This window comes from Acomys russatus, chromosome 3 (assembly GCF_903995435.1).
Source record: "Acomys russatus chromosome 3, mAcoRus1.1, whole genome shotgun sequence".
Classification (NCBI taxonomy): domain Eukaryota; kingdom Metazoa; phylum Chordata; class Mammalia; order Rodentia; family Muridae; genus Acomys; species Acomys russatus.
In genome coordinates this window covers 1,080,135-1,106,698 of record NC_067139.1, presented here as the reverse complement: position 1 = coordinate 1,106,698, position 26,564 = coordinate 1,080,135, and the positions used below count along the sequence as shown (strand labels likewise).

At 39.4% G+C, this 26,564-nt stretch overlaps 1 protein-coding gene across 1 annotated transcript in view; it reads left to right on the top strand.

The window, feature by feature from the left end:
• The window catches only part of Hecw1 (HECT, C2 and WW domain containing E3 ubiquitin protein ligase 1), a 335,971-nt gene that overhangs the window by 234,435 nt on the left and 74,972 nt on the right, over positions 1-26,564 (top strand). The window contains exons 7-11 of the mRNA XM_051167947.1: positions 3,484-3,626; positions 6,955-7,055; positions 8,479-9,813; positions 14,011-14,112; positions 19,349-19,499. Coding sequence (XP_051023904.1) covers positions 3,484-3,626; positions 6,955-7,055; positions 8,479-9,813; positions 14,011-14,112; positions 19,349-19,499 — 1,832 coding nt within the window. The remainder of the gene's footprint in view (positions 1-3,483; positions 3,627-6,954; positions 7,056-8,478; positions 9,814-14,010; positions 14,113-19,348; positions 19,500-26,564) is intronic.

Sequence of the window (26,564 nt, the reverse complement as noted above, 5' to 3'; positions counted from 1 at the left end):
CATCTCTCAGGTCACAATCCATCACCTAAGTAAGTCAGAACAGAAACTCAAGGCTGGAACATGGAAGCAGGAACTGAAACAGGCTATGGAGGCGTGCTGCCTGTTGGCTTGCTCCTGATGGCTTGCTCAGACTTCTTTCTTATAGAACCCAAGACTACCAGCCTAGGGACGGCACCACCCACAATGGGCTGAGACCTTTCACATCAATCACTACTTAAGAAACTACCCTACAGGCCTTCTTATATCCCAGTCTTATAGAAGCATTGTCTCAACCTACGTTGCCACCTCTCACATGACTCTAACTTGTTTAAAGTTGACAAAAACCAGCCAGCATAGAATGTCTTTGAAATTCCCCACAGCCATTTCACCTGTTGGGTTATAGTATTGTCTTCGCTCTGATCTCTTAGCTATATCAAGACAGTATTGGCCCCATTATTTTCTCTGTGTTATATGATATCAAAATAAAATCATATCAATTTTAAGAAAAAAATAAAGTTCATTTGCCATATAAAAGTATACATTGCACTATGGAAGACTTCAGTTTAAGTGGTAAATTAAACTCCGTAGCTACAGCCCAATTCATAAAGCATAAACAAAGAAGTATTCTGAAATGTTTCAATGACTGGCTGACATTATCATTTAAAAAATATTTTTTATCTTTTGAGATTATGAAATCATTACACCACTTCTCTCTTCCCTTTTCTCCCCTCCAAACTCTCCTCCCATGTTGAAACAGAGAGTATAGAAAACCACAGCTGATAAAAACGCTGAGCTGTGTAGCCCAGCCCCACCTGATATAGCCACAAGACCAACCCCAATTCTGAGGCTCAAAGACCATGACCCAGAGGATCAGTGAGTGTGTTATGAGGCTGTTGCTAGAAGCTGTACCCCTAAAGTCTCACCAACATAACTGCCTAAACATGAGCCGAACAAGGACAATGATAGACACGCTAGTGTGGATGGGGAAACCTGATTTTTTTTAAGGCAGGCAGAGTTGTCTATGCTAATTTGTCTGAAATTGACTAATTTTGTTTCATTGGGTCATGCTGGCAAAATGTAAAGCTTGTGTTTTGTGTCTGTGTTAGAGATAGAATTTCTGACGAATCAGGATCATTTATACTTGGATTATATGGTTATCTCCAACTGGCTTTGGGGTATCTATAATCTGTGGTGCCTACTTTTAATTTTTTTTTTTTTTTTTTTTTTTTTTTTTTTGAGACAGGGTCTTTCTGTCTTGGCTGTCCTGGACTAACTTTATAGACCAGGCTGGCCTTGAACTCACAGTGATCCTCTGCCTCCTGAGTGCTGGGATTAAAGGCGTGCATGGCTCTACTCTTACTTTTTAATCAACAGTACTTAAGACTTAGAGTCACTCAAAGGATTATGGTCCACATGCATGATAGATCGCTTTCTTGAACCGCTCAGTCTTATTGACTATATCTCTTTATCTAGGTGTGGAGCCTTATAAAATTTCTGCCATCCACTTTAGCATGTAAATTGGTAGTGTCATTTCTCCCGGTTGTTGGAGCAGTTGTTTGTTTGTTTGTTTCCTTTTTTTTTGTTGTTTTGTTTTGTTAGATTTGGGATTTTTTGTTTTGTTTTGTTTGATTTTATTTTATTTTTGGCAACCACATTTTTGAAATTTCACCATAGCAGCTTTCCTATAACATATAGAAACCTCTTAAAAAATCTTTCCAGCCCCTCTTCACCAATGTTACCTGAGCCTGAATATCTAGGGGCTGTGTTGTAGATGTATTGATTGGACCTGTGCACCCTATGGTCAGTTGCTTTCAGCATTTTGACCAATTTTGGCTTTCTGAAATGCTCTCTGTCTACTACAGAAAAAAGCTTCTTTGATGATGTCTGGGAGGTACGCTTATCTGTGTGTACAAGGATCGGTATTTAGACTGCAGTTAGAGAGCACGCTGGCTTAGGAAAGTAGCAACAGGAGGAGGAAGTGCCACATCTCGCCAGCCACTAGTAGTTAGCTAGGCTTTCAGTACCAGGTGTGAATTCCTTTCTAATCAAAGGGTCTTAAGTTCAGTTAGGTGGCTGTTGGTTACTACCAGGATGTAAGTGCCACTACTGAACTTTTGGAATATCTTTCCATTCAAGTCCTACAGCTGAGTAGGACTATGGATTGCGTTCTACATTTAGCAACATACATAGCTCCTTCTGGTACTGTGAGAACTAATCCTGAGGGAAGAAGCATCCAGGTCAGTTCCAGCTATATTCTCCCAAACCTTGAGTCTGAGTATGTGGTGTCTTCAGACAACTAAGACCAATGCAATAGCCAGTATTGTTTGAATGAGGTCTTTGGATTCCTTGGATTAATAACTCAAAAGAAGGATTCTGTGTCTAACATTGGTATTTTTATTATATCGTCTATGGATTTGTGGAAGAGTATTGTCCCCCCAAGTGGTGTAAGCTTCAATTTTACATGTGTATATAATGTTATAGAATAATTAAGCTGTTGATTATATATTAGCTATATATAATTATTTGTGTATGTGTGTATGTATTAAAAAATACTAGGCCATGAAATTAACAAGGAGTTTGGGGGGCTTTAGAGGAGTTGGTGGGAGTAGAGATGAGGAATGGTGTTAACACAGAATTTATATATGAAAGTTGTAAAAATAGTAAAATAAAAAACATGTAATTTTATGTAAAAATAAAATAAGGAATCTTACATATTTTCAAGTGTCTTTAGTGTTAATTATCCCTCCTTTCTCTCCTTAAATCTCCTTCTGTGTTTCCCTCCCCCTCAAGGCAAGCCTCTCTCACTGTTCTTTCCCATTCCTAATAATTTTAATCAAATGCATGAGGCCTTGATAAGTGCTTTTTCTTTCATTTGTGCTGATTTTATTTGAAAGTCAAAGATAACTATTTTTTAATCTAAACAAAAATTGATTTTATACCACTCCGTACATGTTCTATGTCCACAAAGCTCTTCTCCTTTCATGCCTATTGAGTTTGTTTTGCTATCTACCGGTTTTAACAAGGGCCATGTTGTGACCCTGGGAGCTGTTCCTTGGAGCCTGTGTGATCAGCAGGGGATATACAACGGAAGACAATGGCCCTCCCTTTCTCAGAATCCACCAATAACCAAAGTTCAACAGTAAAGAGCAGAGTCCTCAAGTCCCTACCTCTTACATGACTGATTGTTGATATAGCCAGTTTTGTGTTGGGCTGGTGAAGGTAACCACTATTGTGGTGAGGTAATGATATCAAGTCTAGAAGTCTGTATTTCACACCCTTTTATCCTCCCTTCCAACACTCTTACGCACTTCCCACGCCCTTTTCTGCAATGTTCTGAGCCTTAGAGCTGTGCTGTTTTTAATAACTAAGAGAGTATGTAATTGTCACTCCTCATTTATCAATAAGCAGTCTCATAGAGCTCCTAAGACCACAGCACGGGGACTAGGAACTGCCAACCACCAAAAGCCTCTCAGTTAGTTAATGCAATATGGTTTCTCATTGCAGCATTTCAGTTTCGTGTCTTTGCCAACTGATGTGCTGGAAATTGAAGTGAAGGACAAGTTTGCCAAGAGCCGTCCCATCATCAAGCGTTTCTTGGGAAAGCTGTCAATGCCTGTTCAGAGGCTGCTGGAGAGACACGCCATAGGGTAAACTGTGACTGGGATGGCTGTGCTTCTGCTTATAGGCCACTCCCAGGAAGGCTTGTAAACTGCCATTATAAAGTCTTATAGAAAGACAAACTAAAATGGTTACCAGTCCTTGGACTTCTCCTATCAGTATTATTTTCTGAGCCATGGTATTCAGTTAAATTCTTCCCTTTCTTCTTATTTATGTGTAGTTTGTATAATACATATTAAAGAATATAGAAAATCATAGACAATATTGAAAAAATACACATTTTCCTGTATAAGTAGAAATTTAAAGCTTGCCATTGCTGTGAAAAGTATTTCATTCCTTCACCTGTCTTGTATGTGGGGCTTAACCACATACTGCATTTCCATACCAGACAAAATGCTATATTTCTTGGGTAGAATTTCTCGAAATACGCTACTTACGGAAAATTCTAGATGAAAATTTGAAAGCGTGCATTCTCATGGCATGACAGCAATTACATTGGTTGTGAAAGTCAATTGTATATGAGAATATGCTTTTTTGTTTTAAATATTTTGCATTCATATTCACTCATGGATTTTATTAAAATGAACCATGATCAGATCTTCTCTTTGTATAACGGGTATTTACTTAGATAACCACACTGCACTTGAAAATAGTAACATAGGTCTTTAGTTATAAGCATATCATTAAAATAATATGACCCACAGAGTGATACCAAGGGAATGAGAAATATTAAGCAGACTTTGGGTATTTTAATTTGAAGTTCTATGAGGGACTTGCTTAGCACCTGACAGCACATGTGTAGCTGAGTGCACATAAAGATTCTATTAATTCTCATACTAAAGGAAGTTGACATACATGGAGCTACTGCCACATGTCAATGTTCCCCCATTCATGTTTGTGAGAGCTGAACAAACACCCCAGCGTAAGTTGCCTACCATCACTGGCGTATAGTGGGAACTTACAATGGTGTTTCTTGTGACCTTTGTTTTTTCATTTGGTTTTCAGAGCACTTCTACAAAGGGTAAACATTATCTCTTCTCCTTATAAGAAAGTGAAACCTAGGAGGGATAAATCAAAGTTAAAGTCATACTTGCCTCTTTCCAAAGACCAAATATAATTCCTTCCCAAGAGAGGCTTCCTGCAACCGACTGTCTAGTTTGGAATTGCAATACATTTCATTCCTCTCCTAGTCTCACATTTCTCCACCAGATGTGGGCAGAGGACAAGGAAGGGTTTGTGAGTGTCAGTACTCATGCAGGGCACACACATCTGCCTAACAGATACTCAGTCACTCCCTGCTGGGATAAACCCTCTGGCTCATTGTAGCCACAGAGAAGACTCCTACACCTTGCTATGCCAAGTACTTTTTTTTTTTCCAGTATTGTCCTGCAATCCATACTATACTGTGGAAGGATGTATACCCAGGCAGAAAAAAGAAAAAAATAAAAAAAGCAATTGAGTTAGAAGGGCATCTCCTCTAACCTGAGCAAGGTTAGTTTGATTTTTTTTTTTTTCAACTTGGAGGACAGGGCAGCATAACTGAGTGCGTGCAACCCTGAGCCTTGGTGGGATTTCTCCCCCTGATGGAATGGCACACCCTATTGGGTTTGGAAGTTCTCTGCCTCCTACTCTTCCACTTCCTCCTGCTGCCCCACTTCCTTTTTCAAGGGCTGCAGCATCCATCGCCTGCAGAGACCATTTCTGTAATGCTGCCCATCATGGACATGTCCAACGTAAGTAGGAGCAAACTCCTGGGCTATGGCCACCATAAAGCAGCAGTCTTTGGCCTCTAAACAACTCTGACACGTTGGAAGTGTCACTGACACCTAAATCATTGTTTGCTGGTCTTTTCTTAGTCTCTAGCTAGTCATAAGCTGTTAAAGGCAGGTCCTGTGGGGTACATATGGACTTCAGCACATAGCATTCAAAGGTCAACTTCAGCATTATTTACATGGGACTCATAAACTATTTGTTTATTGGGTAGTTGAAAGCAAAGAAAAGAAATCTTAGAAAGTGAGTGCAAAACATAGTGAACTTAATTTCCATATCACTATATGGTCTTCTTTAGCTCTCGTTACAATTCAGTATTAGATTCAGAAAGTATTTCTTATGATCATAGTGGGCATACTTCAAAATATTGGTTAATATTTCCCCTTTCTAAACTGATAGGACTTTGTGGTTCATCATATTGTATCTCCATATAATGTTTTCATTACTGACGTCTGAGAATAGACACTACACCATGCTTTATCAAGAAAAATATTAAATTAATGGATCATTCAACCATATTATTTGTTTCATAGTGTCAGCTTTTTCTAAGAAATCTTTTAATATTGACAGCCAATGATTTTTGTTTTCATTTGAATATCACAAATGAATTAATGGAATGACTATGGAGTAAACAGTTGGCTATGGTGCCTTTGTTTGTATCTGGATATCCCAAAAAAAAGTACTTTTCCTAACTCAGCCAAGGTAGCAGGCAATTATTTTGTAAAGCTATATTGCCAGTGAAAATATATCATTACAACCCAGATTCATTCTTGCATGGGTAAATTATTTTCAGTATTTTCAAAATTACTTTGAGTGGGTATGGCACCAGAACCCAGAATAGTTAATAAGTGTCTCTACACTTGGTGTCACTGGGATTCAAAGGCCAGTGAACACAGGACACAAGTCTTGCTTTTGCTCCATCATGTAGCAGGTGGCATTCCATAGCCTGACACAAGTTCTCCAGGAACTATTACGGCACCTGTTCTTATACATTACATACACTTTCCCCCTCACCCAACAAATTCTGACACATCTATTTCCAGGGTCATATCTGGAAATGACAGTGTCCACAGGAAGATCACACAAAAACATCTACAATTTTTTGTCCCCCTCACCTTCTGTACAATACAGAATATCAAACTTAGTCTGTAAAAGGAGTAATGGCCACACAGCCTCTGTCTAAACTGTTCAGCTCTTCCACTGTGGCCAAAAAATAGCCATAAGCAGTGTTTAAGCTAATAAGCATGCTGTGTTCCAATAAAAAGTGTTGATGGACACTTAAATTTGAATTTCACATAATATATTCTTTTTTAAGTGTTTTCTCCCAAACGTTTAAAAATAAAGCCCAGTGATGACTAAATATGAGCTGTGGTTTTCTAACCCTTGAGTCAGAAGGTTTGATAAGAATTTCCTTATTGGCCCTACCTGTGTGCCTTGAGGCGGGATCATATGTCCCAGAGAGACTGTCACTTCAGCTATAATGGCTCCTCTGAGCTTTCCTGCCCCAGCTGGTATAGGAAGCACACTGTGTGGTCGTAAGCAAGAGAGCTTATTACAAAATCTGTGATGGTGCTTATTTCCTTCTAGGGATAGGGTGGTCAGCTACACACTTGGCCGCAGGCTTCCAACTGACCATGTGAGTGGACAGCTGCAGTTCCGATTTGAGATCACATCCTCCATCCATGCAGGTACTTTCAGCATGATCCGCGTGTCTTGTTTGAGGTTGGCATCCAAGTGAGGCTCTTTTCTCTGAAACACAAAAAACCATAGCTCTCTCCAAGTGTGCCGTGGGCTTTGTAGTTCTGTGTCACCTCCATCTGAGGCCCAAAGGCCAGCGATCTATTTTAGAAGGCAGGTTTGTCAGCTCCTTGATTAGAAGATTCCTCTTCACCCAGGTCGCCCAAAGATAAGACAGTTACACAGTAGAACAGAGGTCAACGATGGGAGACGAAACTGTGCCTTATTATTTTATTGCCAGGACCTCACATAGGAGGTACCCAAAGGCTGTTGGATGAATGGATGCAAATGAATGAGTGAAAGAGTGCATAAATGTGAGGCATCTTCTTCTACCTAGTAACTAGTTACCAGTTGGCTATGACCTAAAGAATGACACACTGTTGAAGAACTACAGTCGTAATGAAGATTATGAACAGGAATTTTCAGAAGCATCCTATGTACAGTTTTTCATACCAACAGCAATGAGATGATGCCCCATAATTCTACTTTTTCTCTTCTCCTGCAGCACCCATACTAAATGTAAACCATGCTGAGAAATGTTAAGCCCTCTTGAACCAAATATTTGCATTACTGGAGAGCTTAGAGCCTAAAGTTTAGCTCCACCCCATCACTAAGCTCCAGTATACAACTAGGTTGTAAGAAAATACTGTGTTTTCTCCTGTCAAAGTCAGCCTTTGGCTACATTCTAAGACTGATTTTTCAGGGTAAGCATGAAGACAGCTTTATGTTTTAGCAGAGAGATGGTTTTCTTCGAGGGAAATTGCACTAGTGGATCTGAAGTAGAATACCAACTTAGTATATTTCCAGCCAACTACGGTAGAGTTAAGCTGTATTTGCTTCTCCTTAAAAGGCTGTGCGGTTGGAAACCTTCCTTTCTGACTGCTGATTACTGCAGATGACTATTAGTGCAACACACAGCCCTTTGCTTCTCTGTTGCAGCTTAAGAGTCTGGCTTAGCCATCCCATCATCTTGCAGGATGACCTGTGGGGAAGGCTTAAAACAGGCACTATTAACTTGTTAAGGAATTATAAACACTACTGCCATCTTCAGATCTGAAAGTCACTGCATGTAACAAACATTTGTTGATCTCTGAGGTAGGATAAAACTAGGTTTGGGACATTAATTTTTTTTTTTTCCTTAGCAGTCCCTTGAGAGAGAAATTTAAAATAGCAGCCCTGCTCAAAGTGTCATTAACATAAAGAGCACTTATTACAGAATTTTCAGTGGCGATCTAGAGAGTGAGAAGCCCTCATCCGCTCATATCCAGTATCCTATATTAGTGACCCTCTGCCATGTTTTATATATGCCTACACAGAACACCAGCTCCCATTGCTCTTCTGGAAAGAATGACACAGCTTTCTTCTTGCCCACAGATGATGAGGAGATCTCTCTGAGTGCTGAGCCTGAGTCAGCAGAAATGCAGGCCAGTGTCACGAACAGTGTGCTAGAAAGCAGCAGTGGGGAACCTCCTGGAGATGCTCCAGAACACTGTAAGATCTCGAAGCCAGAGTCGCCAAGTGAAGGGAATGGAGTGAACAGCGCAGAAAACCAAACTCAGGAGCATGGTGAGCCGGTTGAAGATGCTGCAGGTATTATGGAGGCCGGAGATGGTGGCGAGTTCTTTGAAGGGCCGGAAGAGGCTGGAGAGCTTCAAGACCCAGAGCGGCATGACACCCAACCCGTTCTGAGTGCAGAGGAAGTGGCAGAGGGACTTCACCTGCATGAGGATATGACACAATCGCTGTTGCCAGAAGAGAGTGCAGCCCTCGGCAGCAAGGAAGAAGAAGAAACAGTGTCAGAAAATGGAGTCGGCGAGGAGGAGATGCAGGAGAAGGGCCAAGATGAGGGGCGGGAGGAAGATGACGGTATTTCTACCCTGGAGCAGGGAGAGCCTGGACTGCAGCTGAGGGCCTCGGTGAAAAAAAAAAGCAGACCATGTTCCCTACCTGTATCTGAGCTTGAGACCGTGATTGCATCTGCCTGTGGAGACCCTGAGACCCCGAGGACACACTACATCCGCATCCACACCCTGCTGCACAGCATGCCCTCGGCCCAGAGAGGAAGCACCACAGAGGAGGAGGAGGATGGCTTGGAGGAGGAACCCACCCTCAAGGAGTCCTCTGAAAAAGATGGGCTCAGCGAGGTGGACACAATAGCTGCTGACCCACAGTCCGTGGAGGATGGAGGGAATGAGGGGGCTACTCTATGCATGGCGCCCTCTGACGATTCTGGAGGCCATTTCTCCAGTTTGCCCAAACGCATTGGCGCTAGCCAGGATGGTGACGCGCACCCCAGCACTGGGAGTGAGAGTGACTCCAGCCCCCAGCAGGGAGCAGACCACAGTTGCGAGGGCTGTGATGCCTCGTGCTGCAGCCCCTCGTGCTGCGGCACATCCTGCTGCGGCAGCTCCTGCTACAGCAGCTCCTGCTACAACGGCAACAATCGGTTTGCCAGCCACACGCGCTTCTCCTCTGTGGACAGCGCCAAGATCTCCGAGAGCACGGTCTTCTCTTCACAGGAGGATGAAGAGGAGGAAAACAGCGCATTCGAGTCAGTCCCTGACTCGGTGCAAAGTCCAGAGCTAGATCCCGAGTCTACAAATGGGGCTGGGCCTTGGCAGGAAGAACTGGCTGCCCCTGGTGGGAATGCAGCAAGAACTACTGAAGGTCCGGAGTCCCCCACGGCAGGTCCCAGCAATAGGAGAGAAGGTTAGACTGCAAACCAGACCAGTGAGCATAGGACTACCACGATAACTGGACACAGGTCTCTCCCCATATGGTGGGGGGACCAGTCCCAAAAGGGGTAGCCTGGACAACGTACGTAGGCATTCAGGCAGTTGTCTAAGCGTGTGAAATACAGCCAGCAGAACATGAGCAGCTACCTACCTGTATGTGTGCTTCTGTTTGTTTTTGGCTAATGACCAGAACTGATTGGTGTGAGTTAGTTTCCTGGTCTTAGAAGCATCAAATGATGGCAGACACACTTTATCAACCGCACTTGGTAGCAAGTATATTGACTTCCTAAAACACATTGAAGATCAGTGACAGATGTGGATATTAGCTGAAGAACATGGGTTTTCCTCCTGGTATACTCTGATAGCTCTGTGGACCACTCCTCCAATTTGCCCAAAAGCACTGGCCTTGACCAGCATGGCAATTGATCAGCAGCACATAGTTATACTACACATCTTTTTTTTTTTCTCTCTCTCTCTCTCTCTTTTTCATATTTGCCCAGTTTCTGTTACAATGATTGCTTTTTGCTTTCTTGGTTGGAGCTATTTTGGCTAATGGAAAAAGAAGACCAGCATTATTAACCAGAGTCATCCAGTTTGAGCCCAGGGCCCTGGTATCCATAACAAGCTAGGCTCCACTACCTAAAGACACCATAAACAGTGAAAATCAGAAAAGGGGAGTGTCGCATTGGAAAAGAGAACTAAAAGTTTTAGTGGTGCACATCAGGTCCATGTTAGCGGTCTTGACTTCAGGTTTGGGTTTAAATAGAATAACTAGTACAGGCTAAAGAGTAAGTCCCGCCCACCATCATTGTCTACATTTCCCCCTTGTCATTATCCCACTCAGTGTCACTGTCCCCTGAGATGCCTCCCAGTTTTCCCTGAAGGATGGTCAGACTAGTTGTGAGAACCAGTTGAAGTCTCCCAGAAACAGGCTCTCTCTCTCTGGCTGGCAACAGGCCTCAGCCTTTTCCTTCTCTTAACATGATATTCCTGGGGAGATTCCAATAGCTTGGGCCTGTTGTTCCAATAGTCTATTAGTCAGAGTGAGAGACACGAGAATTTCTCTGGAATATCTTCATTTCTGCCAGGCCAGTTATAACACAGATGCATAAACTCTTATGTTTTAATTAAGATTCTAACCCAAAGGCTGCCATCTTTTGTTTCAGAATGACTTGCTCATTCCATATAAATCCAAACCAACACCTGTTAAATTAGTAGTCCTTATCTAAGTTTTGTTTCTTTTCCTTCTATAAAACTTTTACTTAAAGCTCAATTTAAAATAGTTATCAATAACCAAACCTTCAGACAAATGAAAGGGGCAGAGTAACAGGGTCATGTGTTCAGGCCCTAGAGGCAAGTTTGTCTCGCCACTTCCTCACAAAGTGCCTCCAGGCTCTGTGTCTTCACTTCCTAGAGTGCCAAGTGGGTATAACTGTGGCATTGACCTCAAGGAATAATTGTAACAGTTAAATGGGCTGCAAAAGGGAAGCGCTCTCTGCCCGTCTACTAATGAGACTTCTTTCAGGCAGATGAGCAAGGAAGCTAATTGTTTAAGTTACAGGAGAGAAAGCACCCATTGAATCCAGCCTCACTGTGTTAGCCAAGGAAATTTTCACACAATTAAATGCTGATCACTTTGCTTCAAAAAGTGTTCTGGGAGCTTATGTTGACACAAATACATAGCTTTTAATTCAAAGGGAATACAAATTACTTTACTCTGGAGCCAAAAGTAAGTGACCACGACCTAGGAACAGTTTCAGATTACCTTAAATTCTAGGTTCCAAATCAGTTTTGTGACATTTCTATAGAAACAGAATAAATTTGACACTTTAAAAATGCATTGGTGGAAACTGTGAGTAGGTGATTACAGCACACAGTGGAGAAACCTCAGCTACAGGCCATAGATGCTGAGTGATGACGCCCAGCCCTTTGATTGGTAGAAAACTAGAATGTTGTAAAGTTTATTCATCCTAAAAGGATTTTGATTTTTTTCATCTGTCTAGCTGTTAGGCCAGCTTCCTCTATTAGTGACAGGATATTAGAGCTAATGCAGAAGGGGATAAAGAGTGGTTGTTTAGCAGGTGAATTGTGATTGGGCTTTGGGTCTGCAACATCCCATCTTTGCACATCCCTGGGATTCTAACCAGTCCATAATCTTCAGACACAGAGTCTTTCCAGGAAGTCTCTTTCACACCTCTCTATTCTACAATTCGGCCATGTTGGTTATAATCAGAATAAGTTTAAAGGCCCTCTCTTATTTTTGGTTGAGAAATATTATCCCTTCTTGGATATTCTGAACACTTAATTTCAAGCAAATGCAATTACATGAAGTGGGGCCATCGTACAGAACAGAACTGCCTGATTGTTTCATTAAGTCAGCTGCCATGTGCCCATCACATCGCCGTAGTTTCTAAGGACTCACAAGTAGATGAGGTGTGCTCCACCAAGCAACGGCATTACAGTTCCACAGATTTGGAGGGGCAATCAATATGTTTGGTTGAGTTAATTGCAGTGAGTGAGGTAAGGGTTCTTTAAGAAACAAAACTTGAAGTACAGCAGCTGATGATGTGACACTGAATGCCATGGCCACAGAACCCATATTGAAATGGCCACTTGTCCACAGTGAGTGGTATGCTGACATACCTTCCTTGATTTCTACTGGTCCCTTCAAAAAACCAGAGGATTTAAATAATGGTAGGAATGCCCAAGGAAACATCTTTTTAATATTAAAGATTGGCCTTCCTTTCTGAGTACATCTTTGTTTTTAGTTGCCAGTTATCTCTTGGAATTCAACTACTAATTTATTTTCCAGTGTGTTTATGGAACTACAGTGAAAAAAAATCATATTTCTAATCATGGTTATTCTGGGGAATGTTTACTGTTTGAGACCCCTCAAAGATCTTGACCATTACTTTTTACTTTATCTCCATTTTGGCCCAATGATTAGTAGAATACATACTATCTTATTAGGCAAATAAATGGTGGAGCTATGAGAAAAAAAAAAGAATACATACTATCTGCAATACCCCTGGAAGGAAAAGGAAAGGTGTCTTTTGTCCTCTAGTTAGGAGGGTGGGAGCATGGTAGGAGGCAGGAGGAAAGCAGTATAGAGAGGATGGGGACTGTCTGTGTTCTGAGCCCTTCAGCATCTCCAGAGATGGAGAGAATCCTTCAGTATGTTCACATGGACAATCTGAACACCTCAGTAGATTGTGACACAGAAATACCATCTCAGAATTTTGTTTGGTTAATCATAAATCTGTACTGACAGCAGTACAAGCAATGTACATAATAATGACTCATAAAATTTGTAGAAACATTTATTTCTATACTTTCTGTGTATCTGTCTTTTTCCTTCTGTCTATTCCACTTCTCTGTTTCAAATTTTCTTGTACCAGTCCTTCATGCCTTTTATCTACTGCCTTTGCCTACTGTCCACTCCTCTCTCCTGGGCACTTTTTGGCATTTCTGACTCCTCCTCCAGATTATCTGGAATAACCACAGCTTCCCACAGCATGTTTGGCTCCTATCTTACCTTGTAATTTCCCCTTTTTAGGAATTTACATTCTTGGAGCACCAGTTCCTTGATCCATCTTAGAAAAGGACTATCTGAAAGTTTCTGTCTCCCTCTAAGTCTGAAAAAAAATAGTCTTTTGATAGTCTTAATTATGAAACCCTCGTAACCATATGATTAGGTGTATTGTCCATAATCCATCAAAGCTTTTGAGACCTTATAAGCACTTCATCCCCTTCACACAAGTCCTTTACCAGACTAAAGCAAGGCTTTCTGAGTTTTCCTTCTAACCGAGACAATTCAAGTGGCTACAGAATCAGACTCTGATCCCACGTATTGGGTGGTCTGCGTGGCATAGATCAAGAATCAAAACACATTTGGACTTTTCCTTCCTCTCCTCTTTTCCTCTCCATCGTCCTCTCTCTCTCTTCCTTCTCCTTCTTCCTCCTCCTCTTCTTTCCTCCTGCTCCTCTTCTTCCTTCTCTTCCTTTCCCTCAATAATTTATGTCATGAACGACATGGTTATAGTAAACTGACACAAAAAACTAGATTTCTGGTTTATTTGTTGTTTCTTATGGTGATCTTTGTTTTACAGTCGTGTGTTTTAAAACACTGCCATAGCAATGAATATGAATGTCTTGACTATCTTGTTCATAGGTGAATGTCCTATACTCCATAATTCCCAGCCAATAAGCCAGCTTCCTTCCTTGAGGCCTGAACATCATCACTACCCAACAATCGATGAGCCTCTTCCACCAAGTAAGCTTTAGTTTTCAAATCTATGACTTACCTCTTCTCATCAAGTCTGAACAGGTCAGTGTGAACCCATATGCAAGCATCCACAATTCTTTCTAAGGTCCATAGCCTAACAGTGTTACTAAATACCAGCACATGCCTACCATAAAACTCCCTTTTTAACAAGCTGTTTCAATATATGGTATTGAAGTAATAGTGAAATGTTGTTACAACCCCTAAGTTTCTGAGGGAGAGGCAAAAAAAAAAAAAAAAAAAAAAAAAAGGTAACATGTCTTTACAAGACACAACTAGTCTTTGTTTATAGCCTTTCAATACTAAATTTACCACTTTTAAATTTTCAGTTGGAAATAGGACTCTTTTTTTCTCCAGCAAATCCATTATTCACAAGTGTCTCCATACGATAGAACAACTTTATCCATAATGTTTTAAGAAATTATACTTTCCTAACTATAACTTGCATCAAAGGATTAAAAAGTCTAAATGTCTGCCATAGTTCTTAGGCATTTCCAGGGAAACTATTATTTTTAGGATAGAATTCAATATCATTTTACCCTAGTTACTGTCCTATATAATTAATAATTCTTTAGCTAGTTATTTGAACTTAGGAAATTCATTTAATATCTAAAATATTATGTCTCATTGTTTGTGGGAATAAAAGCTTTAATGTCCTCATCTGCTAAGTGCTGAGTTTGGACTAGGTAGTGTGTGTGTGTGCCAGGCAGGCTTAACATACCTCTCCATTAAAATATTTAGGGGAAGGAAATGAAGCTGCAAATGTTATAACCTCATTTAACACAAATAAGTGCTTATGAATTCTGGAGCTGCTCTGTTTGGCTTCAAGATTTTTCCACATAAAGATAACCTTTAATGTTGGATACATTATTATAAATGCAAATTTATTCCCAAAATTCATATTTTTAGACAAGGTTGCATTAGGCAATTGAAGTTTCTAAAAGGAAAAATTGGTTATTTAGGAATTCATCTGTTCTTGGTAACATGTATTTTATATGAATACTACTTTTCTCCCTCTTCAGTCATACTTTAACAGTGAGAAAATTACAAATGTCTTTTTTTAAACATTTTTTAATGGTTGGAAAACCTTGGTTCCTCTGTAATGCAGGAGAATTGCTGAGCCTTTTCCCACCAAACCTTCTGTCCTACACCTTATAAAACAGTGTAGCATGGAACCAAGCCAGTAAGCAGCATTCCTCTATGTCCTGCTTCAAGCTCCTGCCGCGAACACCTGTCCTGGCTTCCCTGGATGGTGTACTGTCGCCTGTAGCCTAAATAAACCTTTTCCTTCCCAGGCTGTTTTTGGTCAGTGTATAAATGTCTTTAATATGCACACTAGCTTAAAGCATCACCACATTTATTTTTCAGAGACCAAGGCAAACATGATCTTCTTTAATTTTTGATGCTTGATTTCTTTCTTCATTTTATATACTGATTTATGATATGACTTAGAAAAGAGTAAAACTCCTATCATATTTCATAGAGTTCCTGCTTAGCATTTTTTTTAATGTATGTATAACATGTTATTTCCAAGAAACAGCCTCTTTCTCACACACACAAAAAAAATCCTATCTACACATGTACATAATGTGGATCTCCAATCCGTACAGAAGCAGAGCTAGTTATAAATAAATTCATTATAAATAATTTGGCATAAAGCCATTACCTAGTATAAAGCACCCTCAGCAATTAAAATAGACTCCAAATAGGTTTTAACTTTCTGTCCACATAGCAATGAAAATACGCTAATAAATTCTGACCACAGGATTTTGTTAGACAATCTTAAATAAAACACGAGTGACTTCATTACTGACAGTCATTATTCATCAAGTATTTGCTGAATAGTCCGCAATTGGTCTGTTCTAGGTAAGCCAGCTGGACAATGGTTCCAGTCCTCATAGAGCATCTGTATGTTAACCTGCGAGGTGGGTAGTAAACAATAAAATAATAAATAGGAGCCTAGTGTTAACTGATGATAAATGAGATGAAAGAACAAAAGCAGATGAAGGTAAGGAGTCTTTTCCTGTGTAGTAGACACTGGTTTGCAGATACAGAAGTCTAAACACGCTTTCCTAAGAGGGCAATAGTGGGTAAGACAGGGGAGCGATACATACAAATGCTGAGGGAAAACTTTAGAGGCAGAGGGAGCAGCCATAGCAGCTGCCGAGCTCTAAGTGGGGGCATAATGATGGGCTTGGAGAATAAAACCAACGCATCTAAAACCACCGAGGAAGACAGAATGTCACAGACAATAAGGCCAAGCACAAAACAATCACCTGGGGCTTGGTAGACTGCTGCAGAGAAAGGTTGTCAACCCTCCTAGTGCTGCGACCCTTACACAGTTCCCCATGCTGTGGTGACCCTGACCACAGCATTGTTTTTACTGCCACTTCGAAACTGCACTTTTGCTACTGTTATGAATCACAGTGTAAATATTTTCTAAGACAGAGGTTGCCAAAGGGGTCACAACCCACTGGTTGAAAACCAATGGAGAGGTTTAGTTTTTACTCTGAACGAGGGGGGAACACATCACGTTGCTATGAGCAGGGAACATTTCCGACCTGTATTTTGAAAGGCTTCCCCTAGTTGTTGTAATGGAAATAAACTGAGGAGATAAAAGTCTATGGGACATAACATAAGGTTATCGCAGTGGCCAAGATAAGAAACGTTAGTGATCTGAACATACCTGAACTTTGATGATTTGTTGAGTATGTGCATGAGGGGAAAATGAGACTTTATAACGGCTCAGCTTTAACCTGGACTGATGGAAAGAGGCTTTGTAGGAAGGAGCTGAAGTTTGTCTTTGTCATAGTGTAGTTGAGATGGCACCAAGGAGTAAGGGCAAAAAAGCAATTAAATGTATGTCTACAAGGTTCAAGAAAAATGTCTGTAAAGACATTGCATTTATTAAACTACCTAAATACACAGCCCAACAATAAAAGCAACACGTGGTGAAGTTCTTTTTAGGACATAATTTGGTATCCAGTAGTTCACTCTATTCTAAGTGACTCAACCTGACCAACACTGCTGTAAGTTGCCCCAGTGGAGGATGGGTACTGTTTCAGGGGTCTAAGTGAACACATGACATCACAAGGCTTAATCCTTATAATCATGCTGAGGCCTATTTTTATGTGAAAATAAATTCTTTACAAAGCAACACAGAAAACACACTCAAATTCAGCTAATTATACCATGAATATGTATAAGAATATAAGAGCACTATTATGTAATGAAAGAGCTTAGAGTCTGGATGAGCATGCTGTCCAGGAGTGATTTGATTTGAAAGTTGGTTAAGAATGTGTTATCAGTGTTCCATTCTCCAGTCCCCATCCCACCCACCTTGGAAATTTTTCAAGGCTAGTGGAGAAGTTCTTGCTTTCCCCTAGAGTAAGGAAGGATCTGTGTTATCTGTCTGTGACCTTAGGACTTGACATAGTTCCTAGTTTATAGCAAGTATGAGTGGAGTTTTCTCACTTGAATTAAATAACATGGTATTATTTGAAAGTTAATTCTTATTCTGTATTGGATGACAGTTCAAGAAAAACAATTGTTCGGTAGCTTTTCTATAAAGAACAAAGGAAAGTCAAACGTTTGGAACAAAATTAATTATGAAGTTATGAAATTACAAACATATACAATGATCAATAGGGTACTTATTTTGATAATACTTCACATCTGAATTAACTAATAGCCTATTTTAGGAAAATCTTCCTAGACTATATTTCTGTAATTTAAGTACATTTTTCCTTCCATTTGTCATATGAATTAAATTTGAGGTTTCCTGGTATTTGGGTTTTCCCTGGACAGTAACAATCCTCTGTTAGACATATGAAATTACATTTCCACACAGATATGCCATATACTATAAAACCATAAGTATACTAAATTTATCTTCCATTTAAAACTTGTGAGTCATTATGTCATTCCTTAGTGACAAGGTTTCAAGGTAACTATTAATATCTGACCCACTCCCAAAACTGTCTTTTCTCACTTAAAAGGCCAAGTGGTTTTTCTCCTTTGAAATTATGCTTCCTATTTGTCTTAGCCTGCTTAGTATTTCTTTCGCATTTTCAACATGACACCACATTGCTGTTATTTCCACCACATTTTTATATGCGCACTACAAAAGTTTTGCCCCATTAATGTGATTCATTGCTCTTATATGCCTAGTTCAGATACACATGAATCACATTTAGGTATCAGTTTCAAGGGGTTTATTCATGGATTTCAATTTACTTCAGCTTACATGTACATCACCCAATCATCTATGCTTCTGCCTTGACTCCTTCCACTCTTTGTAATGGTTACTTAGCAACAAGGTTTATATACGTATATATATATACATATATATATATATATATGTATATATATATGAATATATATATACATGTATATAACAACAATTAATGATAAAGGAGGCCATACATTTGAAAAAACACAAGAACAGGTATACAAGAGTGTTTGAAGGAAGGAAAAGAATTATAATTATAATCTCAAAATAAAAAAGATAACTTTAAAATGTTTTTATCCTTTTATTTTAAATACATCTTAATTAAAGTGTGACTGCATCACTTTCCCGTTCCCCTTCTTCCCTCCAGCTTGATGTTTATTATATTGTTCTACTGGTTTATTTTGGTTTTGTTAGCCAACCATTGGTTGGTTCAATATATACTTTGAATTTACATTTGGTCACATGGATATTTTGAAACTATACTTATCAAATTCTTCCTTTATCCTCCTTAAAAGGAGCTACAATTGCTTAGCCTTCTCAGTTTAGAAAAAGCTTTCTAAAGTTGTAGGCACAGTGTTTCATAACTAAATTAAAAAAAGGACTTAAATACAAGAGCCACTGCAACTGCCCCAGGCACCTGTTAGCCCGAGTGAAGAACAGACTCTGCAACATTATGACACCAATGTCCACTGCAGGCTTTGCCCAGTCTTCTGCAACTGTTTCTTGAGTAACTAGCAAGATTATTAAAGCAGTAAGCAAATTTTCTTTAGTCACTATCAAGTTTAAGCATATATTCTAGTCAAGGAATCACAATTATCACGGCAAAGTAGAAAGCCTGACTATATTAGCTCCTTTCTGGGAAGCTGGTCCTAACTCCCTAGTCACTATGACAGGTGCTAGACGGCGGGGGTGGGGCTTTTCGTAATGAGCCACTGGTGAGCTCTTTATGGGTCAGTAGTCTGTACTTGACATTTTTGTCCTTTTATTAAACATTAGACTGGGAAGCTCGAATTGACAGCCATGGACGGGTCTTTTATGTGGACCATGTAAATCGCACAACCACCTGGCAGCGACCAACAGTGGCGCCTACCCCAGACGGGATGATCAGGTCCGGGTCTGTCCACCAGATGGAGCAGCTTAACAGAAGGTTGGTGACTGATACAGAAGAAGACCCTATAAGCCTCCCTTAGATAAGGATGGTAAGAAACCCCTCTTCTGCTCTCCTGCTCACTGTAAGGAAGCCGAACAAAATTAACAGTGCTAAGAAGCCTGTTCCCAGTAAGTACATGGAAGGCTGGGTTTGGAAGTTAGTGACAGAAAGCATGTTGAGCTTGAGTGACATTTAAAGACAGGGTTCCTCTGAATTTCTTACTGGTACACACTGAAATTCAAAAGTTCTCTAATTATGGCCCCATCCCCCAGGACACTCACCAAGGATTTGAGGATCCCCACAACTCTCCCCCAAAAAAATTTTTATGTAAAATTACACAAGGCGGCACATTTTGGAAGATTCCCCCAAAGATACAGACTTAAAATAGCTAACACTGAAAGGATAGGTTCCATAAAAATAAAAGATGTCCCTATAGAAAATCTCCCTCTTAAATCATGGTAGCCTTTGTCCTAGTCTCGTCAACACTGACCATCCATCTCCGTAGAGCTTTTCTTCACCTCATTATCATTGTACACCCATAAAGAGTAATTCTTCAAAAATTCAAGTCTTTATCCTAGAAAAGAATAAATGCTTTAAAATATATTTTGAACTGGACTCTGGTGGCTCACTTGTGTAATTCCAGCTATTTGGGATGCTGAGTCAGGAGAATCTCAAGTTCAAGGCCAGTGTGAACAACATATCAAGATCCTATAAGAAGGGGAAATTCTTCCAGGATCATTTTGATTAAAAACTGTACCATCACTCTTGAACTTGCACAGATATTACTTGGGTTTGGGTTGCAACCATGGTGCTGAGCCACTGTGTTTCAAGCCAGCAACATCTCTCCTCTCTCATCATTGAGGACAGAGTAATCAATTACTTCAGGATCCTTTTTGTCACTAGAAGTCCAAGCGTCAGGCTCACATCAGTTAAAATTGCATCCACATCCTTTCTTGTTTACTTTTCAAGTGCTAAGTTAAAGAAGAAGTTGATGGGGGCTGAAAAGGATAAAAACCAAGGTTAAGGATATTTATTAATAGCAAAGCCTTTAAGATTTACCTGGATCTGCCTTTTTTTATTATTTTATTTTTTACATGTACATTTATATTATTACACATACATACATACAATAGATTACCTATAGCAAAAAGAACCATGACACAATCAGGAATTATATAAATGTTACATTCTTAGTGTTTTTGCTATTTGTATTTGATAGTCTTGAAGAAGACACTTTCCTATCTTGGTGCATCTAAATTTCTGAATGTAAAACATTCTCCATCACATATTGTCATTATCAACTTCAAACGACAATCTAGATCTAAAAACATCCTAACCCCTAAACAACTAAGCTTCATTGTAAAGCTAAGCTATCTGGTCTTCAACTCCATCAGAGACTTGAGAATGAATAAACTTGATTACTGAGCATGCCAGGAGTGCAGGTTAGTAGCCTTCCAAATGAGAAGATGACAGAGACAGTTTTCTACTTGAATAGTCACCCAAAGCTCTCTATAACATTGGAACATCTTCTTCAGCCTTCTGGCCCAATATATCTGACAGACATATTTGTGAGGCAGGAGCTATTGAGAACTTGCTTATCCTGTCTTGGCAAAGTTTGGCCATCGACTCTGCCTGCATCCAAGCTTGCCCTTTTTTTAGACAGAATTCTGTCTGTGGTAGAAATGAGGACCTTTTCCCCAGTGGCTAGTTTGTCACATTTGAAGCCATCTCCATAAGAATGTTCTTTGATGCTCATCATCCTTTTTGAGGAAGGCTGGGTGTTGCCAGGAGTTAACCTGTCTCATTGTCAATGAATCTTTAAAGTAATAAAAACATTTTTAAATGTCATATTCTGCATGTCTCTGGGGTTGTTGAAGATCTTGTCTACCTATCCTTCCTTATCTTTCTATAGAGTCATATCTATCTGCTCCACTTAAGATGTATATTCTTGTGATAAAAGTAGACTAGCAATTGTCATGACCATGATTTAATCTACTAATATTTAATCTGTATAACTTATTTCTCCTAAACGGCTTGCTATACCACTTTCAAAGCATTGGAAGTAAACCTTGTATTATAATTGAGTTATATGGGTAGAATAACTTATATTAGAGTATAAATATATAAATATGTATATATATAGTGTATGTGAAGAGTAATCTTACATTTGAATTCTATATCACTGTATCTAGAATTAAACTTATTTTGCATCTATATACAAAATTCTATACCAGTGAATTAAAAATACCTTGTGAGTGACAATTGAGGCATTAAGTTGAGGAGTAGATTCAGTAATCTACTTTTTGTTCTATCTTCCCTATATATGTCTATATTGCCCCTTCTTTTTAACCCCTTTCTCCAAACAGGATGTCAATGTCCAGTATGCTGCAAGGAATGCATCCTGTCAGGTCTGATCCAATGTCAGTGTCTTGTTCTTTTGTTCTGAAAGCATATAATTTCTCACACACATTGTACAGTCCTAAAATTATAAATGTATAAGATGTGCATGATGCACAGAACAATTAAGGCTGGATTTCTGCTCTTTGAGCAGGAAAAGAAGACATCTGTAAATCTTCAGGCCATATGAAGAATGGCATCTAATAGTAATTCACAGGTGTTCTGTAGTCAACAAGAAGCATTGTCTATGCCTAGACATTCATGTTTCAACCAGTCTCAGAGCTAGTCCCATATGATGGGATTAGCAATATAAGTTACCTGTTTGTTCTGCAGTTTAAATTCTTCACATCCTGATTGTAGGCTCCTCCCTCATTCCCTTCCAATGCCCCCTCCCTCCCTCATCCCCTCTCCTTCCCTCCCTTAGTACTCAGACAGGGGAGCCCTCTTTCCCTACTATCTGACCTCAGCCTATCAAATATCATCTGTATTAGCTGTAACCTCTTCCTCTACAGCCAGGCAAGGCTGTCTTGCCAGGGGGAAGTGATCTAAGTAAGTTTGGTGGCCAGAGTGCATATCTGAAGTAGTTCCTACTCTCCACACGTGGGATCCACAAGAGACTGTGCTACTATATCCGAGCAGTGAGTGTAGGTCCATATCATACATGGTCCTTACTTGATATTTCTGAGTCTGTTTTATGGTGTAATTATCTTGTATTACGTGCCTAATGTCTGATGATGAGTGAGTATATACCATGCATGTCTTTCTGGGTCTGGGTGACCTCACTCAGGATGATCTTTTCCAGTTCCATCCATTTGCTGGCAAATTTCAAGATGTCCTTGTTTTTTAATAGCTGGATAGTATTCCATTGTGTAGATGTACCACAGTTTCTTTATTCATTCTTCAGTTGAGGGACATCTAGTTTGTTTCCAGATTCTGGCTATTACAAATAAGTTTCTATGAACATTGTTGAACAAATGTCCTTGTTGTATGGTGGAGAATCATTTGAGTTTATTCCCAGGAATGGTATGGCTGGGTCCTGAGGTAGAATTCTTCCCAATTTCCTGAGAAAACACAAGATAGATTTCCAAAGTAATTGTACAAGTTTGCAGTCCCATCAGCAATGGGAGAGTGTTCCCCTTTCTCCACATCCTCACCAGCATGTGCTGTCACCTGAGTTTTTGATCCTAGCCATTTGGAGATTCCATTCTGGAATCTCAGAGTCATTTTGAGTTGCATTTCCATGATAACTACGGATATTAAGCATTTCTTTAAGTGTTTCTCAGCCATTCAATATTCCTCTGTAGAGAATTCTCTGTTTAGTTCTGTGCCTCATTTTTAATTGGTGGTGTTTAATTTCTTGAGTTCTTTATATATTTTGGATATTAGCCCTTTGTCCAATGTAGGGTTGGTCAAGATCTTTTCCCAGTCTGTAGGCTGTTGTTTTGTTCTGTTGACAGTCTCCTTCACCTTACAGAAGCTTTTCAGTTTGATAAGGTCCCATTTATTGATGGTTGATCTTAGGGCCTGAGTTCTTCGTGTTCTGTTCAGGAAGTTGTCTCCTGTGCTGATGAGCTCAAGGCTCTTCCCCACTTTTTCTTCTAAGTGACTTGGTGTCTCTGGTTTTATGTTGAGGTCTTTTCTACTTCAGTTGTTGTGCAGGTTGATAGATATGGATCTATTTTCACTTTTCTACATGTAGCCACCCAGTTAGACCAGCACCATTTGTTGAAGATGCTATCTTTTTTCGACTGTATGGATTTGACTTCTTTGTCAAACATCAAGTGTCCATAGGTATGTGGGTTTATTTCTGGGTCTTTGATTCAGTTCCATTGATCAACCAGCCTATTTCCATGCCAGTGCCATGCTGTTTTTATTACTGTTGCTCTATAGTGCAGCTTGAGAACCTAGATACAGACTCCTTCAGAAGATCTTCTATTGTACAGGATCATTTTAGCTATTCTGGGTTTTCTGTTTTTCCATATGAAGTTGAGAATTGATCTTTCAAGGTTGGTAAAGAATTGTGTGGGTATTTTTATGGGAATTGCATTGAATCTGTGGATTGCTTTTGGTAAGATGGCCATTTTCACTATGTTGATTCTCCTAATCCATGAGCATGGGAGATCTTTCCATCTTCTGAAATCTTCAAATCCTTTCTTCAGAGATTGAAGGTTTTTTTCATACAGGTCTTTCACTTTCTTGGTTAGAGTTACACCAATATACTTTATATTATTTGTGGCTATTGTGTAGGATGTTGTTTCCCTAACTTCTTTCTCAGCCTCTTTGTCACTTGTATACAGGAGGGCTACTGATTTCTTTTTTTTTTTTTTTTTTTTTTTTTTTTTTTTTTTTTGAGTTTATTTTGTATCTAGCTACTTTGCTGAAGGAGTTTATTAGCTGTAGGAATTCCTTGATAGAATTTTTGGGGTCACTTATGTAAACTATCATATCATCTGCAAATAGTGATAGTTTGACTTCTTTTCCAATTTGTATACCCTTGATCTCCTTTAGTTGTCTTATAGCTCTAGCCTAGGACTTCAAGTACTATATTCAAGATCTATGGAAAGAGTAGACAGCTTTGTCTTGTCTCTGATTTCAGTGGAATTGATTTAAGTTTCTTTCCATTTAGTTTTATGTTGGCTATAGGCTTATTGCATTCTGTCTTTGTTATGTTTAGGTATGTGCCTTGTATCTCTGCTCTCTCCAGGACTTTTAATATAAATGGGTGTTGGATTTTGTCGAATGCTTTTTTGGCATCTAAGGAGATGATCATGTGGTTTTTTTCTTTCAGTTTGTTGATATGATGAATTACATTGATGGATTTCCGTATATTGAACCACCCTTGCATGCCTGGGATGAAGCCTACTTGGTAATGGTGAATGATAGTTTTGATGTGTTCTTGAATTCAGTTTGCAAGTATTTTATTGAGTATTTTTGCATCAATATTCATAAGAGAAATTGGTCTGAAACTCTCTTTCTTGAGTCTTTCTGTGGTTTAGGTATCAAGGTGACTTGGCCTCATAGAATGAGTTTGATAATGTTCCTTCTGTTTCTATTTTATGGAATAGTTTGAAGAGAATTGGTATTAGCTCTGAAGGTCTGGTAGAATTCTGCACTGAATCCATCTGGTCATGGGCTTGTTGTCACTGTTATTGTTGTGGTTGTGAGACTTTTGATGACTGCCTCTATTTCCTTAGGTGTGACAGGACTATTCAATTTGTTTACCTTGTCTTGATTCAATTGTGGTACTTGGTAGCTATCAAGAAAATTGTTCATTTCATTTAGGTTTTTTAATTTTGTGACATATAGGCTTTTGAAGTAAGACCTGATGATTCTTTGGATTTCCCCAGTATCTGTCATTACGTCTCCCTTTTCATTTCTGATTTTGTTGATTTGAGTCCTTTTCCTCTGCCTTTTAGTTAGTTTGGCTAAAGGTTTGTTGATCTTGTTGATTTTCTCAAAGAACCAGCTCTTGGTTTGATTGATTCTTTGAATTGTTTTATTTGTTTCCAATTTATTGATTTCAGCCCTGAGTTTGATGATTTCCAGATGTCTACTCCTCTCCGGTGTGTCTGCTTCCTTTTGTTCTAGAACTTTCAGGTGTGCTGTTAAGTTGCTAGTATGGGATCTCTCCAGTTTCTTTATAAAGGCACTTATTTCTATGAGCTTTCCTCTCAGTACTGCTTTCATTGTGTCCCATAGGTTTGGGCATGTTGTGCCTTCTGTTGCATTGAATTCTAGGAAGTTTTTAATTTCTCTTTTTACTTTGTCCCTTATCCAGATGTCATTGAGTAGGGAGTTGTTCAGTTTCCATGAGTTTGTAGGCTTTTGGTTGTTTCTTTTGTTATTGAGTTCCATCTTTAATTTATGGTAGTCTGATAAGATGCAAAGGATTATTTCAATTTTCTTGTATCTGTTGGGGTTTTCTTTGTGGTCCACTATGTGGTCAATTTTGGAAAAGGTTCTGTGAGGTGCTGAAAAGAAGGTGTAATCTTTTGTGTTTAGGCGAAATGTTCTGTAGATATCAGTTAGGTCCATTTGTTTCATGATGTCTATTAGTTTCCTTGTTTCTCCATTTAGTTTCTGTCTTGATGATCTGTCTATTGTGGAGAGAGGTGTATTGAATTCTCCCACTATTAATGTGTGAGATTCAATGTGTGGCTTAAGTTTTAATAATGCTTCTTTTACAAATGTGGGTGCTCCTGCATTTGGGGCATAGATGTTCAGAATTAAGAAATCATCTTGGCGTATTTTTCCTTTGATGAGGATGTACTGACCTTCCCTATCTCTTTTGATTAGTTTTGGTTGAATGTCTATTTTCTTAGATACTAGAGTGGTGTTCCAGCTTGTTTCTTAGGTCCGTTTGCTTGGAATACAGTTTTCCAACCCTTTACTCTGAGGTAATGTTTACTTTATTACTGAGGTGTGTTTCTTGTGTGCAGCAGAATGATGGATTCCAGTTTTGCATCCATTCTGTCAGCATGTGTCTCTTTACTGGGTGGTTGAGGCAATTCACGTTAAGAGATATTAATGACCAGTGGTTGTTAGTTCCTCTTATTTTGATGTGTGTGTTTCTGTGTTTTGGATTTGTGGATGTGCAGTTATTTATTTCCTGTGTTTTCCTGGGTGTAGTTAGCCTTTTGGGGTTGGAAATTTCCATTTAGTACC